Genomic DNA, 19276 nt, shown 5'->3' with positions numbered 1-19276 from the left:
ATGACTAAAATTACACTCACTATAGTATACTATAGTATGTAAACTATGTTAGGTTATACTCAGTTATGAGAAAATGTAATACTCTGATGTTGTAAACACCAGAAGAGGGGATCAATCATATGGACTCTCATCATAAACAAAGTACACACAACCCCATTTGGTGTTATTTCAAAGCATAACTGCCACAGCTGGAAATAATATCTTTCATTGACATTGATATAACTTAGGTTATACAATCTTCTCTTATATGATTTCTTCATAAAGAATACTTCAGGACTGCTTTTAACAGTATAAGTTATTATACCACATTCACATTATACCAGAATTCAACACATTCACTGTTGAATTCTCAGATCTGATTGGTTGTTGATTAATTTTCTATAACAGCAGCTCTGATTCACAGACTCATTCACAGAGATGTGTACAGAGGACGAGCTACATAATCTAAGCCTAATAATAAACAGACAAACAATGTGTGCATATATATATATATATATATATATATATATATATATATATATATATATATATATATATACATATATATATATATATACATATATATACACACACACACACACACACACACACACACACACACACATATATATATATATATATATATATATACACATATACACACACACACATACATATATACATATATATGTGTTCAGTTGTTGACATGGTGAGTTTTTTTTTTTTAAGTGGACATTTATTTAACATTTATGGCAGGAGTCTCCAGTGTCAGCACTTTGTAACAGTCAACACAGGAAAGTCTTCAGGACAGGCGAGGTTTGTGCTTTCTTCTTATATTGTTTATTAGAAAAAAAGGCAAGGGAACGACTGTTTATAGCTGCTACAACTTGTGTGATAACTGTTTTGTGAACATTAAATGCAACTATATATGGATAAAAAGAATGTCTCGTTCATTACCGAAACTGTAATCATTGGTAAATTGTTTTGGTATGAGAGGAATAAAAGACTTCAGGACGTGCTGTTGGCGGAAAATAATCCACTTCAGGATTGCAAATGTAAATTTGTTTCACATCAGGCCACATCACATTACCCTATCTTGGGTTATTTTCCTGCAACAGCATACATACAGTATACAGCCTACATCAGTTTCTCACCTCAGACCACCCTTCACGTAAATTAATTCATTTTTGGGTGGGCGAGCTGAAGGCCACATCATTGTGTAATTGATTTCGAGGAGGAAGGCAGAGCCCAATTAAAATTACAAGCGGGCAATTAGCAGGCCGCCCCCCTGCAAAGCCCCGAGGAGACGCTAATGTGGCTAATATGCGAGTAGAGCGAGAAATTAGAGGGCACACGGACTCTGACTGTGCATAGACGTTTATGCAAATGGAGGATGAAGAGGGAGGGAGATTAAAGAAAGGCGACACTCCCCCGATCCCTACGCTCACAGACACACAAAATCAGGAATATAAACATTATATACAGTCACACTGCTCCCTGTCTTTCTATCTCCCTCACACACACACGCATACACATACACACACACACAGTCACCTTAATGTATGTGTCACACAATAAGACACATGTTGGCTTGTACTCTAATGTAGTTTTTGTCCCGTTAGTGTTGCTGTGATTCAGTGCTGTATTGTCTCCTGAACTAAAGCCTTGGCTACAGATCATAGGCTAATTATTACTTATATAGCCTGATTATTTGTTGCAGCATATTTATTTAAGGAATATTTATTTATATTTATTATATTTAAGGCAGTAAAATAAGGTGAGATTAACACTAGAAAAAATTAAAAAGCACGATATCGAGACAGCAATAGTGGCAAAGAAGAAATAAAGGTGAGCATGTTTTAAAACTAGTCTGTCTATCCCAGCATACTACATTAGTTGTGTAATTCTAACACAGTCATGTAACATTATTCAAAATATCACATTTGTATAATGTTGTGTATAATATTACAGAAAACACATTGTGTCTGTCACATGATGTTCTTTGGAGCAATAGTTAATGCTGATACCTTGTGGTTCACTTTACAAGTATCTCTTTTTGTCCTATCATTGTCTAATTTCCTTTAGCATATCTATAGAATTTGTTAAATTAGCACCATGCTAACGGTAGTGTATCTCCCTACACTGACTTGATACAGTAGTTCTTAAGGTACAGATAAGGTCAGTGACCGACATCTATTCTACATACTGTTCACTCATATCTTACTTTTCAAGTGAATCTTTCATCAAAGTGCTCAATTTGTTGTTAGCATATCTCAGTGCTAGCGTGCCACTTAGCATATCTCCTATCATTTTAATTTTGTATTTTGCATTATTGCTGTGAAACTAGGTTGAAATGATGCTTGTTAGCTTATGCGTTTTTGTCTTTTTTTATTATGTCAAGTTTTTTTAAACTTACTTTAATGCTTAGGTTTACATTACACATTGAAGATATTTTAAAAACCAAACTGTATTTGACTTTAGTTCAAAGCGTTTTGCATATAATCCATTAACAAAAAAACCTTGAAACAAAATCAAAAGTAAAAAACACGCAAACACACGCACAGTCTGAGCGTTCTATATGATGCAACCTTAATGACAAAATACTGCAATGCTACGCAATTTGCTTTCCCTTTGATTAGTGCCTGTAAATTAAGCTGTTTTTTCCCCTCCCTCTCTCATTTTGTCGTCTGTGCGAGATGGCCAGCTGCACATCCGCACGGCAGACTGCTACAACAGCAGCCGGTGTGTGCCCACGAGAGATAACTCAGACAGAGAGAGAGAGAGAGAGAGAGAGAGAGAGAGAGAGAGAGAGAGAGAGAGAGAGGGAGAGAGAGAGAGAGACGTCCTCAGGAACACTGGAGTTCTGCCAAGTCTTTCTTCCCCGCCGCTTGCGCTTCGCTCCCTCTATCATGTAGCCGTCCTAATGAATTAAGTCAATAAACGAAGCTGCTCGATGTGCATGACGAACATGCTAACAAACAAACAGACAAATAAATATGGCAGACAAACAAGCAAGGCTTGCGCTCTCCTTCGAATTATCAGTAGTGGAAGATGCACTCTTGCTTTCTTCATCCAAACCTTGGCTCAAGACCAAGACAAAACAACCACAGCTCCTCTCCTTCACTCCTTCATTTTTACTTTCCTGGTTTGTAACTACCCGAGTCTCTTCCTTCTCTAAAGGTGCAATTAAACTCTTTTGAGGCAGATCATGTTTAATTAGCAAACTTTCCCTGGCTCCCCAAGGGATGTTCAGCCACTGTAAATGCGTTATTGAAAAAAAAAAAATGTATCCCACAATGCATCAGTGGCCTTAGGGGCAGATACTGAATGACCTCAGAGAACCAAGTTTATTCTACAACTCAGATAAGAATCTCAACCTTGAAAAACATACACACACACGCGCGCGCACACACACACACACACACACACACACACACACACACACACACTCACCCAGTCTGAGTCTCAGAGCAGCCACTGGACCTCTGTGGAACCTGAGCATCAGGAGATCGTGCACTTCCAGCCCCTCGGCACCCTGGGAGTCAGGATGAGCGTTTTAGTATTGTTTTTTTTTTTTTTAATAGACTTTATTTAATAGAATTTTTAATATTTAATATTTAAAAACTCATCTTCATCTTACTCAGCTAAATGTCTTAAACAAAAACATGTGGCAACAAAACTGTGGCTAATTGTTAGCTTCTGCATTTGTTATAGTTTATGGTATGTATTCACACTGCAAAATGGCCTACATCCAACATAATGCCTGACTGTTTAGTTCGGCAAAAAAAAAGAAATTTACAGAACTTTCAATCCCAATGTAGTTAGGTTACTAAAAATGTTTTGTGTTCATCATTTGCATCTCTAGTTTTGCACTGGAGCTATGAAGATAATGTAGCTAACAATTAGCGTCTTTTCTTGCTTGCTCAAAATGTTTTCCACAATCGAAATATGTCTCAAACCACATCCAGCACTTCAGTGAAGTCACGCAGAATTACTGATGTGGTTTAAGAAACAGTGTGACTAACTGTAATCTATAAACATGAACAAAACTTCACCCTACAGCTAAACACTGTATTGTTATGAAGCCGGCCATCTTGGAATAACTTTTATGCTTAGCGCAGTTAGCTATAAATTCAGCCTGGCCCAGATCACTGCAACCCAATCACGAAGAACTGTGTCCTGAGATATGAAGCCAAATTGTGCATGACAGCAGGAAGTTATGCAGATTAAGATATAAAACTGTAAAATATGGACTATGCTTGCAATTTTACAAATGAGGTATTTAAAAATGAGAATGCTATTTCTCAGAATTTTATAAATTAAATTTATCACAAACCATTCCAATAAAACAAAACCTACTCTAGTGTATACGGAATTATTTTTACTTTAAAAGAAATAACAACTTTCAATGCAGTAAGAAGGAAAATTAGTCACAGTAGAATTATTTACATTTTTGGAAAGTGTATTCGGTCTATAGACAATTTACTCTACTTTTTTTTTTTTTTAACATTTGGCCTATTCATAACTAACAAAAGCAAACCTTTTTGAATTAATAAAACTTAGGACTCATCCCTACCTGTGACATTGGTGAGTGCGCCCATTCCACACCCTCCAACCCACCGGTTATTCTCACATGCCTGGCCAGCTGCAGACTCTTGCCACTCGTGCTGATGACATCTTCCTCAGACAGGAGCTGTAGTCGGAGAGGGCTGAGTCCCAAATCAAAACACTGCAGCTCACCCTGACCCCCAGCTACTACAATCAAGCCTCCATCAGGGTGCCAGACCAGTACAGAGGGGAGCATGGGGCAGGTAACGCGAGTCTGGAGGCCAGTTTCGATGTGGAGTAGCACCACAGAGGAGTCCTGGAGGCCCAGCAGAAGCCAGCGCTCACTTGGGTCACGGCACCAGGACACAGGAACAGAAGATAGAGGTAAAGATGTAGCTGAGAGGCGCTGCAAACGTCCACGAGCGCACTCATACACACATGTTTGAGCGACTTGGGCCTCCTCACGCAGCTCAATGCTGGAGCGATTGGGCTCCGCACGTAGGTCTGCAGTGGAGCTATGGGCCTCCTTGTGCAGCTCCACAGTGAGGATCTGGTAGGGTTGAGTCACGCTGAAGCAACAGTCCAATGGTTCACCATTGGTGCGTATGGAGCTCAGAACCTAAACAAATGGGAAAGACATGAACAAAACAAACACAAGATTTTTTAACTTCCACCGCTAATGGAGAATTACAAAGATTTTATACTTCCAAAATGTGTATCTAGTAAGGAGAAAGCCAAACAAGGAAACAAAACTTGAGACACCAAAAACATGGTTCCAACATGGTGGAATCTTCCAGGGAACTCATATTCTTCACTTTCCACTAGCATAAAAACAAACACATCCTGTAAATGGCCTGATTTTCTGGTAATGCCATGTCGCTTCCTATATAAAATACATGCCTGTTAGATATACATAGGTTTTAAAAATCAGAGGTGTGAGGGTAGGTCATTCTGTAAAACTTGCACTTGACTATGACTTTCAATTTGGCAAGCTCCACCCCTCTAGTACCTCATCTGTAGTAAAACACCTACTTCGATGCAGGAACTTCCTAGAACTAAAATTAGCCCAGGAATTCAAACCAGCTGTGGTTTCTCTGGTGGAAAAGAGGCTAAAGATCCAAGTTTAACTCCACCCTCTAGTTCCTCATCCACACCAAATTCAGTTCCATCTTTGGTGCAGGAACTTCTTGGAACTTGCGGAGCCCAGAAACTAAAATCGGCCCTGGTCCATCTGGTGGAAAATTGGTTAAGGTTTCTGAGTTCCTGAAGAAGTTCCTGAAGTGGAAACACATCTAGAATGCAATTTATCTTTATTGACCAAGTGTCAAGCATTAAAATATTTTCTCATTTATCATGAGAAAGGAAAATACAAAAGCCATGGCAAGAACTTAGTGAGGGACAGAACTCGCTGTTCTTCTATAATATTCTAGCCAAGTACATAAATATTTAATTAGTAACCACAACCAATGACAATTTTGGTCAACCACATGATCACCACTACAAAACTGCATTCACAGCAACACATGTGCTTAGCGCACTGCCTCTTAGTACTTTTGGAGCCAGCACTGGAATGACAGATCCTGTTGAGAGCTTTATCACGCTTGTGAAAGTGAATAATCAGCACGCAACATTTCATCCTAACCCAAGCTCCAGTTAGCGGGCACAACCAATGATATTAGTGTCAGTGTCAAATGCTCGGCAGCATACTCTGGCACAAACGCTATCACAGATACACACAGGAATTCATAAGCATATAAAAATCACACACTTGGCTAAAAAAGTGGGGAAGTGATGAGGATTTTGGTTTGGCCATTGTCAAGCGCATGCAGTTCATTTTGTATGTAGACAAAGCAAGAAAAAAAGAAGAACAGTTAAGAGATTGACAGACGGGGAGAGATAAGACAGTGGAACCGAGGAAGATGTGAGAGACAGCGAGGACAGAAAGAGAATGGGGAGAGAGAGAGACAGAGGGATAGATGTGGTTTGGCACAGGCAGTGGCGTATTTGGCAGTGCCAGCAGCAGTGACAGAATTAAGCAGGTTGCCCACAGCCTTCGTGTGGAAGCAGAGGATGAGGGCGCCGATTTTGCAGCTCTTGTTTAGCCCTAATCCCTCCAGGCTGCTTCCCGATGCTCCCCAGGGGGGCCAGGAAGGAGGGTTTGGGAGGGCTGATGGGCAAATGAAGGAGTGTGTGAGGGGGCGGTAGTGCTGACAGCACGGAGGGCTCCGGATATGAGCCAGAGTTCCACAGAGACAAACCTGCTGAGGCACACCTGCCCCAACTACAGACTACAGCTAACACCAGGACAACACTGAGGCCTAACAACTTGAAAAAAAAACTGCCCTAAAGCTAACAACCCACTAATAAGGTCAGTACTGACTGCAATTGACCAACAAGATCAATTCTGAGGCCAAATGTTTACTGCCATGATGCTAAGAGGAGAACACATTAACTAGACAGGACAACAATTTACTGCCTGATTCATCCAGATGCTCTAATTCTGTACTTGTGTCTAACTTTCTACTGCTCTCAATGGTCCCACGTGGACACCCTAAAGATTTACACTTCCCAAAAAGAGTTTAAGTCTCACCCTTGCTTTAATGGACAATCTCACCTGGATACTGTAGATTTGTACCCAAGAACCGCTGCTGTAATCATACAGACCTTCCTGTGCTCATCACAGGTCTCTTATTCACAATACATTCATACTGAACATCCTTTCAAAACACTCAGTACTGTTTGTCTTTATAATGCACAATTATGTGAGATTAACGATTTACAATCACACAAGTGTCGCTAAGAGGAGGACAGGTTCCCTTTTGGTTCTGGTTCCTCTCAAGATCTCTTGTCGTCTCAAGGATGTTTTCTTTCCACTGTCACTTCTGGCTTGCTCATTATATATTTAAAATTCATATAAAATTAAAATTCATATAAAGTTAAAATTCATAATCAGTGCTCTGGTGCTACCAAATGAATGACTACCACCAGGGCAACACTGAGGCCCCACACTCTTACCCAGAATTTCTCAGTCCTGCTCATGGAGTATCAAAGCCCTGCAGAATTTGTTGTTTTCACTCTTCTAACTCACCTTGTGAATTAACTGATTAGTTGAATCGGGTGAGTTGATGTCAGCTACTCAGGTTCCATGGTTATTGTCCAAATATTAACCAGCCTTTGATGCAGAAGCCCAACTCAATAACTAACAATGCCTTATCAAATCCACTGAGATCTGAAATACATTTTTGCTTGTCAACTTTCTTCTCACAATTGACATTTTTACACTTGCTCATTTGGCTGATGCTTTTTAACCAAAGCAACTTACAACTGAGAAAAGATACAACTGAGCAGCTGAGGCTTAAGGGCCTTGCTCAAGAACCCAACGGTGACAATTTGGCGCTGCTGGGATTTGAAAATGCAATCAGTAGCCTTAACCACTGCGCCACCACTTCCCATGTGTATTCAGTCCAACACAGGAATAAAACTGGACAGAATACAGGAATATACTTATTTATATAACTCTGAGTATAATATATTTGAAGTGATTTCTTTCATGATCACCTTGACAACTAGCTAGCCACTGTGCTAACTAGCCAACTAGGTAGCAGAATCAGGTTAAATATTTTTCTTAGGTATCATGTATTAATGCCATAGTTGGCTACATAAGCCAAATTTCTAATCAAAAGTTACATATTTGTAAGCAGCTTTCCCCACCATAGCTTTGCAGTTCTAGTAAGGAAATTGCATCAGATTGCAATTTGTCTGAAGTCTACAGTTCTGCTGACACGATCCTCTCTCTCAGTCTTACACTGGCCACCAATTTTGCTTGAGCTAATAAAGTATTGAAGCATTTTCTTAAGATGGTGAGTCCTCCATCAGGGTAGGATGCGTGGAGCACAGGACAAAGCTGATGCCTTACTCCTGTGACCAACACTGCCCTAGTGTTAGATGTTAGCATCATGGCAGTTTGGCTTCAGTGTTGTCCTAATCAATGGGTTGTTAGCATCCGTGAATAGGACAACCGATCTTACATAATCCTAGCCAGATGCTAAACCTATTAACAGAGGTAGGAGTGGCCCAACCTGCAAGAATACACGCCAGTGGACCTGGTAGATATAGATAGAGGATGTAGCAGTAACAGCTGAATATCTCCAACAGTTCATAACTCGAGAATTATCGAGAACCTTCTAGCACCAAGCTGGTCAAGGCCATCTCAACCAAGAACCAAGTTACTCAAGAACTTCAGACTTGCTAGCCTAACTCTAACCTGACAGGACTGACACTAGGTCTGCAGTTGCAGCCAAAAACTCCTACTTACTTCATTCTCGAAATTCACTAGCGAAAGAAAACACAGTCAGCACATTTTCAGCTAGCTAATATGTGCAGGATCTCTCTCTGAGATGTGAAGAAGATTGAAATGAGAGAACGGGGGGAGCGGTTTAAGGCTCTTTGCCATGGTAATGCTAAAACAAACAAACAAACAAAAAGACAAGTCAACAGAGAGAAGGGCCATTTTGAGAGCCTTCTGTAAAGAGCTTTAACATCTTCACAGGGTGATCCTTCTTAAGACCTGCAGTCTCTCTCACACACACACCCCAAATCCCACAGCTGCTGCTGAAACAATGACAGATTCAATTTCACAAAGATAAACGGCATCTTAAGAAGGGGGGGTGAGAAAGAGAGGGATAGAGAGAGCGAGAGAGAGAGAGAGAGAGAGAGAGAGAAGTAACCGTGGCAAATAGGTCTGTGCTAGTTATTGGTTTCGGTGACTGGTCAAAACTATTCTTTTCTTGTCTTCCTCTCTCTTCCTCGCACTTTCTTTTACGGCTTGAAAGATAAACCCAGCCAAGTCCAGCTGAGCATCGGCCCTTGTTCACAGCAGTGGCCCTTTTTGAGCCAATTTTCCAGTTCAGAGAGCAGAGAGAGAGAGAGAGAGAGAGTGCATGTGTGTGTGAGTGTGTGTATGTGGAGGAAAGAGATGATGATGGGGGCAGAATAATGAAAGCTTCTTCGGTCCAGACTGCAGTCGGAGAGTGTGAACTGCACAGCCGCTTGTCGGGGTGCCGTGGCATGAAACCCAGCTGCTCTCAGCCATTCCCTTTCTCCGCAAGCTCAACCACACAGCGCTTAATGAATATTCCTGCCATCCAAACACACATTCTGCGTTAATGAGGAAAAACATGATGCGCCATGTGTCATGACAAACGCAGCAAATTCAGTGAACGCAGTGACACTTTTGTAATGGCCAAGTCGCAAAAGCCAAACCTTGAAATTTACTTTCAAAGCCAGCGGAGAAAGAGGAGAAAATCATTTGTGTGTTTTTCACCATTTCTAAGTCTAACTTGAAGAGCGTGTTATGACAACCATGTTATTCAGTTCAGCCTTTGGATAGGTATACAGTGTCTTCTGTGTTAATATGTGGAAAACAGAGCAGGAGTGGAGATCAAACAAATGAAGGGGAAAGTGGTTTCAGTAAGATAACTGCTCAAAATATAGAAAAACAACATAACATCTTACGCTTACAGCACCCCAATGCTCTCAACACTGCTTTTCATTTAAATTAGCAAATTTCAGGAACTGGGGAAATGATTAAAAATGTTAAATGTTTGCATAAATAAATATGTGTGCTTTTTTTTTTTTTTTCTTGTGTGTCTCCTGGCAGTGCTTATCTTACAGGGCTAGGAATTAAGACCACATAAGGAAAAGAAAGCGCCCTTCGAAATGCTGGAGACTAAGTAGAAAATTGGCTTAGCATGCAGATAGCAAAGTTAACAAAAGGCACATATATATGAGCTTGAAGTGATTGAAGTGTGCATGTGTGTGTGCGCGAGATGCGCGCGTGTTTGATTTGCCGCACGGCTCCCCGTGTAAAACTGCTAGCTTGATTTCACACTGCGGATCTGAGAATGACAACAAACACTTTAATTAGAAATGATGCAGACCAGAAACGCTTTAATGTTCTTTAACAGGGGAAAGGAAAGGGGGGGGGTGTGTGTAGGAAAAAAATGAAAGAGAGAGAAAACATTCAAGCTAGGTGAAGGATGGAGATAAATATGAAGTGCATTCCAAAACGGAGTGTCTTCATATGCTGTTACGGTTTCTTTTTTTTTTTATTTAGCTGCTTTCCTGCCATTTGTTTGCAATTTGTAACGCTTCAGTCCTGATCTTCACTCAACATGAGGGTTGCTTAAAACACGAGCAGAGACGAGTAAGGTGATGCTCTCTGTATGCTTATTTCCAAATTATTTTTTAAGAAATTGCGAATTGTTGGATTTTTATCTAACTATCTGTTGTATGTGAATATTCATAAAACAAGTAACAAGACAACATCATCAAAAGAACTCAGCAATGAAGACTGGAACACACACCACTGAACTCTGTGGAGTTTTGCATGTTCTCTGTGTGGGTTGCCTTTGCATACTCATGTTTTTGGGATTTTGGGATGTCCTGCAATGGCGTATCATCCAGTATTCCTGGGATAAACTAACCAGCATAATACTTAAAACTTAGCTTAAATCCTTCCTCAAACTGTTGGCACAAAATTGGAAGCACACAACTGTATAAAATGCCTTTGCATGCTGTAGCATTAAGGTTTCTCTTCACTGGAACTAAGAGGCCCAAACCTGTTCCAACATGACAGTGCCCCTGTGCACAAAGCGAGCTCCATGAAGACATGGTGTGTGAAGGTTGGAGTGGAAGAACTCGAGTGTCCTGCACAGAGCCCTGACCTCAACCCCACTGACCACCTTTGGGATGAACTGGAACTCCGACTGCACCCCAGACCTCCTCACCTGACATCAGTACCTGATCTCACTAACGCTCTTGTAGCTGAAAGAACCAAATCCCCACAGTCACACTCCAAAATCTAGTGGAAAGCCTTTATAGCAGAAAACTGAAAATCGACTCTATATTAATGCCCATGGTTTTGGAATGGGATTGTCAACAAGCACATAAGAATGCATTGGACAGATGCCCACATATTTTTGTGTTTCTTGCCACTGACTTTCATTATATAGCAAACACTAGGATTAGCCCTATAGTGAGTGAGAAAGGGTGTACTTTATTGTGTGTACTTACCATAAGACCAGGACTTTCTGAAAAGCCCAGCAGTACCAGATTGGCCCGCTCTGAGGCACTGGGAACTGGTGACCAAGGCCAGACTTCGTCACGGCCGCCTTGCCACCAGCACACACCCACGTCCTGCGCACGGTTCAGTGCAACACGCCTGCTTGTACGACGGCCACCTCCTCCTGCCAGCTCCAAGGATGAGACCTGGAAAGAAACCAAATTTATCAAACCGAGCCAGAATTCTGTCAGCCAGAGATTACTGCAAACAGAAGTTCTATACAGCTTAATACATACAATATTACATGAATAAAACACGTTTAACAGTTGTTCCTGCTAAAGTGTATAAAGTGTAAGTGTATACATACATACAATGAGTAGATACCCCTGTTAAAATGGCAGATTTTTGAGAAGTAAAAAACTGAAACTAAGATAAATCATGTCAGAACTTTTTCTACCCTCTTATAAAACGTATAAAAATTAAGTGAAAAACAATCAGAAATATTTTAGGGAAAAAAAAGGAAAAATAAAAAGTTATATAACCTGAGTAATAACCTGGTTGGATAAGTGTGCATGCCCTTTTATAATTGGGGATGTCGCTGTTTTCAGAATGAACCAATCAAATTCAGTCTCATGTTCAAAAGTAATTATCATGCAGCTGTCATCAATGAAATTATTCTGATTAACTCCTAATAAAGACCAGCTGTTTCTGTAGGATTTTCTTCACATCATCTTGGTTTCATCTGACTGCTGAAGCCATGTTCTGCAAAAAGCTGACAAAGCATGCGTGGTATCTCACTTGTCAGAAGGAATTGATCAGAAGAGGAGTATAAAATTATTTCCAGAACATTAGATGTACCATGGAACACCATGAAGGCCATCATCAACAAATAGAGAAAATGGAGCATGGCAGTGACATTACCAAGAACAGGATGTCCCTCCAAAATTTACAAAAGGACAAGATAAAAACTTACCAGGAAGGCTGCCAAGAGACCTATGGCAACATTAAAGAAGCTGCAGGAATATCTGACAAGTACTGATTGCTCTCTTGTGACAACAAGTTTTCATATTCGTCACACGTCTGGGCTATGGGGTAGGGTGGCTAGACGGAAGCCCTTTCTCACAAAAAATATCCAAGCTCAACTAAATCACCCCAAACCATGTGGCAAAATGTGTTATGATCTGATGATTCCAAAAGGTATAATAATTCCATAATTGTCTGGTGTAAAAAATGCACATCACTAAAAGAACACCATACTCACGGTGAAGCATGATGGTGGCAGCATCAAGCTTTAGGGCTGCTTTTCTTCAGCCAGAACTGGGGCTTTTATCAAGGTGGAGGGAATCATGAATAGCTACAAATACCAGTTGATTTTAGCGCAAAACCTTCAGGTGTCTGCTTGTAAGCTGAAAATGAAAAGGAATTTCACCTTTCAGCACAACAATGAGCCAAAGCATACATCCAAATCAATAAAGGAATGGATTAACCAAAAGAAGTTTCTGAATGGCCTAGCCAGAGCCCAGCCTGAATCCAACTAAAAATCTGTGGGATGACCAAAAGCGGGCTGTGCACAGGAGATGCCCTTATAATTAGATGGATCTAGAATGTTTTTACAAGAAAGAGTGGGAAAATATTGCCAAGTCAAGATGTGCCACGCTGACAGACTCTTACTCATAAAGACTGAGTGATGTAATAAAATCAAAAGATACTTCAACAAAGTATCAGTTTAGGAGTGTGCACACTTAAGGAACTAGGTTATTATAAGTTTTTTATTTTTCCTTTTGTTCCCTAAAAAAAGTTCCTGATTTTTCACTTCATTTTTATACTTTGCAATTTCATATTGAAGGTGGGGAAAAAAAGTGTTATTAGTGTCATTCTTTTACTTCACAAAAGCATGCCATGTAGACTTTTTATCTCTCTCTCTCTCTCTCTCTCTCTCTCTCTGTGTGCATGTGTGTGTGCATATATATATATACACATTCTGTTTAGGCTGTGTACAACATTAAACCACATGGAACAGTGATACACAACAATACCTCAGGTATTAATTTTCCTGCTTTTCCAAATCAAATTCCTGCTGTATACATTTGAACTAAAGAGTTTCTGATTTCTGATTCTGATCACATAAGACCACAGGATAATACATTCCCGTGCTACAAATGCTTCTCAACCTGCTACTTGGTTTTAGGCTATTTTCTTCTTCTTCTTCTTTTTTTTTTTACTTAAAGCAAATTTCATTCCATTATTAATTTCTAGGAGCGTGCAAATGCTCTTTGTTGTGTTTGGGTTGAAGGTTTGTAAGCTCTGTGGGGTAAAGTCTTAATGAGATCTCCTGGTGTTAACACACAGCTAAATTCACACTCACAGCCTGTAGCCTGTATTCATAAACAGTCTCATGTTTAGAGATGCTGGCTCACACATCCATTGTTTTGGCCACAACTAGAAAATTGATATATTGTTAGAAAATCTCCTACAAGCCAAAGAGTTAGCAAAAAAAAAAAAAAATGTTATAAGATCAAAAGATCCAGCAAAATCACCAACAAACCAAAAAGCTACCCAGAAATATCATCACGTGCTGTAAAGTCAGATATTTCTTCTGTGAATCAGTTAAATTGTTAAGTTAAATACACACAGTAGGCCTCCAGCTGGAGTGGTGTGTTTAGCTTTACAATGTTTAGAAGCAAATGAATAAAAGATTTCTGATGGAAGATGGATTAAAGACAAAATGTTGTCCCATAGAGTAATTTCTGTTTGATGAAAAATGTTAAGTGTTCAACTTGAAACATTATCACCCTACAAAAATCAGCTTCACATACGCGAGTATGGCACCTACAGTATATAGTATATGTGTGGTGGCCTGGGAAAACCCTTCACATGGTCAAAATTCTGGCAATTTCTATAACTATGGGCTTTTCCTTAACCGAAATTGGTGGCACATATCTCAAGTAAAGTTCTAGCCTTTTAAAATCTGGTTACTCCCAAAAGTAAAAATGGAGAAAACTGCATTTAAGGATTTCATTCCAATTCCACTGAAAGACACCTCACCTACCTCTACATGTATAATCTAATTTCACTGGAAAAACATTACTGCCAAAATTTAAAACATTTAGACATGAGCCTCCTCATTGTCTCTTCTCTCGAATGATCACTGTAAATTTCTTACATCAGTGAGGAAATAATCGTTGATTAATTCGGTGAATTCTGTTGACCAAATTTCTTATCTATTAGGTCATTTAAACGTTTTTAAAACTTTGTCCACTGTCATCTGGACACAGTGTGGTAGAGCTCTTCTTTGTTCTGATGACGATGTGATGGTGCAGGAGTATCAGAGACATTTTGATGTTGATGTTTTAGACATCTTTAGATCTTCAGACTGATTGTTTTTACCAATGCATGTGTTAAACTGGCTCCTTATCCAAAAAAAGCTTTCGCAGGCAGAAAGTATAGGCAAGGTTAGAGAGCAGACCCATTTCTCATCCGTTTTTGGCTGTTTTTCAAAATTCAGCCACAGCAATGTTCAGCAGTTTTCCCAGAACACCACACAAATATACAGAACACAGTATGACGAGGTTGGGTATCAGCACATTCATACACATTACAGGCGTCACACTAACTGTTGGGTCAAAGATTTATTCTAAATTTGGAATTGCAATACTTTCTCACAACCAAATGCTGAAATGGAGCTGCAGTCAAAAAAGAAGAAAACAGGAAGTAAACAAGGCTCAGTTACTGTGACAGTAATTTTCAATGTTAAAAAAATACTTATTAAGTGTTATTAAGGCCTCAGGAGGCCGAGAAACCATCACAGACTCAGAAAACAAATTCTGATCATGTTTGCTGCTGGGAAATTAATCAGTCGATGTTTCACTTGTATCAGTGTATAAAACAGTAACCTTCACCCATTCATCAACCATAAATGGCTAAATCAAAGGCTAGAAAACAAGCAGGCATTGGATAGAAGGATAAAACCTGGGTATTTGACATATCTTTACACTACAAAGCCATTCTGTTGTGAATATTGTGTTGTGAAAAATCTTTCCACATTGTCCAGCTGCTGTGATCCTTCCATTCAGCCTCGCCAGCAAAAGCCATCTCCATACGGACCATTATAATGGCCTTATCTTTCCCATTCCCAACACAATAGCGTCTCAAAGCCCACTGCCACCCCTCTGTGTGTGTGTGTGTGTGTGTGTGTGTGTGTGTACTGTATCTGGGCATGGAGCTTCAGCCAAGCTTCTGCATTATGCCTTCATTTAGACTCATGATGATCTGCTTAACCAGGACATTTCTATTAACACACACACACACACACACACACACAGCCTGCAGACCTGCAGCTGTATGGCTTATAGATTCTGATATAAAAGAGGTAAAACCAAATAAAACTAAGAAAATGTAATATTTGTTAGAAAGATAAAAAGTTTTTAAATTAAGCAAATATTAACCTGAATCTATTTTTCCCTCTCTTTCTCATTGCCTCACCCCTATACTCTCCAATCAGCAGTGATCAGTGTGTAGGAAAAGAGAAGGAGAAACAAGAGTTAAATAAAAAATAATTGAACCACAGCACTGTTAAAGTCTTGATTGTGATCAGTCAGAAGGTGTTGATTAATTTTCTATAACAGCAGCTCTGACATTAGTTCTGGCTGCAAGGCAAATCACAGGTTTATATTAATGTGCTAATTCTAATATGATATCACTTCTGTAGGAGCAACTAATTCAAGTGATAGCTGAAGCAAACATTAATTAATTAAATTAATTAAACATAAATGGATAAAAAGTATGACGTGTCATTTTATTCATAAATAAATTATAATTGCTGTGGTATAAGATGAATAAAACACGCCAAGCTGTGGCTTTATAGGAAAAAGCCGGTCATCACACCATCCCATAGTTGATTATTTTCCTGTAACAACATGCCCTGAAGTGTTTTATTCCTTACAAAACTGACCAATGTACAGTTTAGTTTGGAACCTGTCATCGACACAGTGGACTTTTTCTTTTTTCCTCCTCTTACTTCTCTATCTTGCCTGTTTGCTGGTCAGCAATAACAGCAATTTTTTGGGGGGACGATGCCTCAAGGGGTAAACACATGTAGCAAATGAACAATATTATTACAGAAAATAAATCACAGCTCGATGCTGATAAACAACACCTGGTAGAGGGAAACATATTTTTAATCTCTCGTCTTCCCTCGTTTCTCTCTCTTGCCTTTTTTTCCTTCTCCAAACAGGCCTGCGTTTGACGGTCAGCAATAATCGAACCCACTTTCGAGAGGATTAGGCTCCAGGCTTAGGCCAGTGAAGCGGGTAGTGGACGGGGCCTCCTATGGGGGCATGGGGGGTTATACAGTGTTTTGGGGGGAGGATAGGGGTAGTTGAGGGACGATTAAGGGGTCTCGCTTATCAGAAGCATGCTGCTGGAGCCAGACTCATGGCAGGAGAGATTGCTTTCATACTCGCGCCACCACCACAAAGCGCATCACTAATGCGATAAATGTGTGCGAGTTAAAGAGTCACGGCACACTCGCGTATTGTGCTAGTCTCCCCAATCAGACGCAGCCAAAGCACGATCTCCACTGCTCCTTTTTTAAAAACAGGGTTAATGCCTTGGACAAAAAAGACTTTTATTCCAGTGTGCATTTTAGACGTACACGAGAGTGAGAATGAGAGGGTGACGGAGGACAAAAAGAGAAAGGAACGCCAGAGAGCACCTGTTTTCCCTGAAGAGGAGATGGACTTGACCTCTGACCTCGCCATGCCTCTCACTGGCTGTGTGTCAGTGAAACAAATGCAGGCAACACATGCGCAGATTCCTCATCTCACACACACACACACACACACACACACACACACATTTTCCCTCCGTACAGATTTAAGCTCTTATTAAAGATGAAGGTGTTGCATAAACACTGCATATTGTGTGTTTCAGTTAGACAATAATGCTGCAGTCTTAAACACAGTGCTCAGGATTTTAGGTAGAAGTATTACAGCGCAGAAATTATCGCCTGCCTTATAAGAATAGATATTTGCTTAAAATACATTACACTTACTTTATTTCTCCAAATTAAATAAACACAACATAAATCTGTCTAATATAAAATAATATAAAATAAATATAGCCTAATCAAATGAGAATCAATTAGATTTGTGTTTAATACTTGTTTAATTCAGTCAAGCAATTTTATATTAAATAAACTTAAATAAATAAATATATATATATATATATATATATATATATATATATATATATATATATATATATAAACTTAAAGAAAAGAAATATGAACTGAAACATTCTTTTACATGAATTAGGTGATCAAATTGGATAGAAATAGTACAGGCGCAACAGAAAGTCTAAAATCTGTTTTTACTGTTTTTATATCCAAAAATATATTAGAACATAAGGTTGACATATCTTTTCATAATAATTACCTTCATTTTCATATAGTTGCTTCAAGATACATTATTAAACTACGACATTTCATTTTTCAAGTACACAGTGTTGCAAAATAGCCGTGACAGTCCGTATTTACAAATTCAAGCCAGACAACTGAGCTAGGGATTAGATGATATACTGGTATGAAAATATATCATGATAAGGAGATCTGATTAAATGTTATGCTATAAAGGTATACGTGATGATGTCAGTAGCATATCTCTTGAAAGTATGGCCAACCCTTTTTTTTTTTATAGAAGAAACAATTGTACAGTTCTACATTTTTAATGTTTATTGGTTTATCAAGATCTTCTCAACAAATTCATTAAAAAAAAAAACATTGTATCCGCTTCCTAGATCATTTTAACCCTCGCACTGCTCCTGGAGTGTAATTTACCATTCAGTATTGTCTTGTTTAGACTGTGAACTTTTCCTGCGTTCCTAAATAAACCCAGAAAACATAATTCATCATTTTAACCTCATCATACCCAGAACGCTGTCTTTTCTGTACTCATTAGTCAAAATACAGTCAGACTGGATGCCATTTTCTTAAGCTGTGTGAGTGTTATTGTGTTTGTCAGTGCTTACTGGCTCTAGAGAGCGCATTAGAGTCTCCAAGGCAAAGAAAAAAAAAACACTATGAGTGCTAGTAATTACTGCTACAAGCTCAGTGGAAACGCCATCATTGTGGCCGCTAATTAAAAGCAGCCAAGGCTTTTTCCCAAAAGTGCTAACGTGCATATGTGTGTGTGGGTGTTACCTTAATGTCAGCAGCCGAGAGCTTCTCCAAACGCCGTGCTGAGAGCTCAGGAGAACTCTGGCTCCGCCTACCCAGGTACACCTGACACACCTGACTCTTCTCCACCAATGAGAGAAGGAGGAAGCGTTCACCAATCACTGCTATGGATGGTAGAGAGAGGCAGGAAAGGTCAGGTTAGAGTTCAGATGTCACATGTAATGCAGATTCTGTATGGTGGAGTTGAAAAATGAACAAGATGAATATGTGAAACAATTTAACGTTTTATTGCTTCCCATAAATGACAGAAAATCTGAAATGGCCGATATAGTGCTGTTGAGATAGGATAAGATTTCCAGACATGTCTGTTAGGCTGCAAGAGGACGTCTGTAGTAATTATGATCAATTTGCATGAAATAAAAGATTTCCTTATCACCTTATTTTAATATAAACTGACTGTTTAAGAGTTTTAGCATAAGTGCTTGTTGTAGGAGACATGGTCATGCAAGCTT

The 19276-nt window shown here is 39.4% G+C and overlaps 1 protein-coding gene across 2 annotated transcripts in view; it reads right to left on the bottom strand.

The window, feature by feature from the left end:
- Window positions 1-19276, bottom strand: part of wdpcp (WD repeat containing planar cell polarity effector) — an 84123-nt gene that overhangs the window by 23843 nt on the left and 41004 nt on the right. For both annotated transcript variants that reach the window (XM_053237331.1, XM_053237330.1), the window contains exons 8-11: window positions 18789-18928; window positions 11602-11796; window positions 4556-5146; window positions 3433-3514 (exon numbers count right to left, since the gene is read on the bottom strand). In XM_053237331.1, coding sequence (XP_053093306.1) covers window positions 3433-3514; window positions 4556-5146; window positions 11602-11796; window positions 18789-18928 — 1008 coding nt within the window. The remainder of the gene's footprint in view (window positions 1-3432; window positions 3515-4555; window positions 5147-11601; window positions 11797-18788; window positions 18929-19276) is intronic.

The sequence above is a fragment of the Pangasianodon hypophthalmus genome, chromosome 10 (genome assembly GCF_027358585.1).
Source record: "Pangasianodon hypophthalmus isolate fPanHyp1 chromosome 10, fPanHyp1.pri, whole genome shotgun sequence".
Taxonomy (NCBI): domain Eukaryota; kingdom Metazoa; phylum Chordata; class Actinopteri; order Siluriformes; family Pangasiidae; genus Pangasianodon; species Pangasianodon hypophthalmus.
Note: the sequence above shows the minus strand (reverse complement) of the source record. Positions and strands in the feature narration are given on the sequence as shown.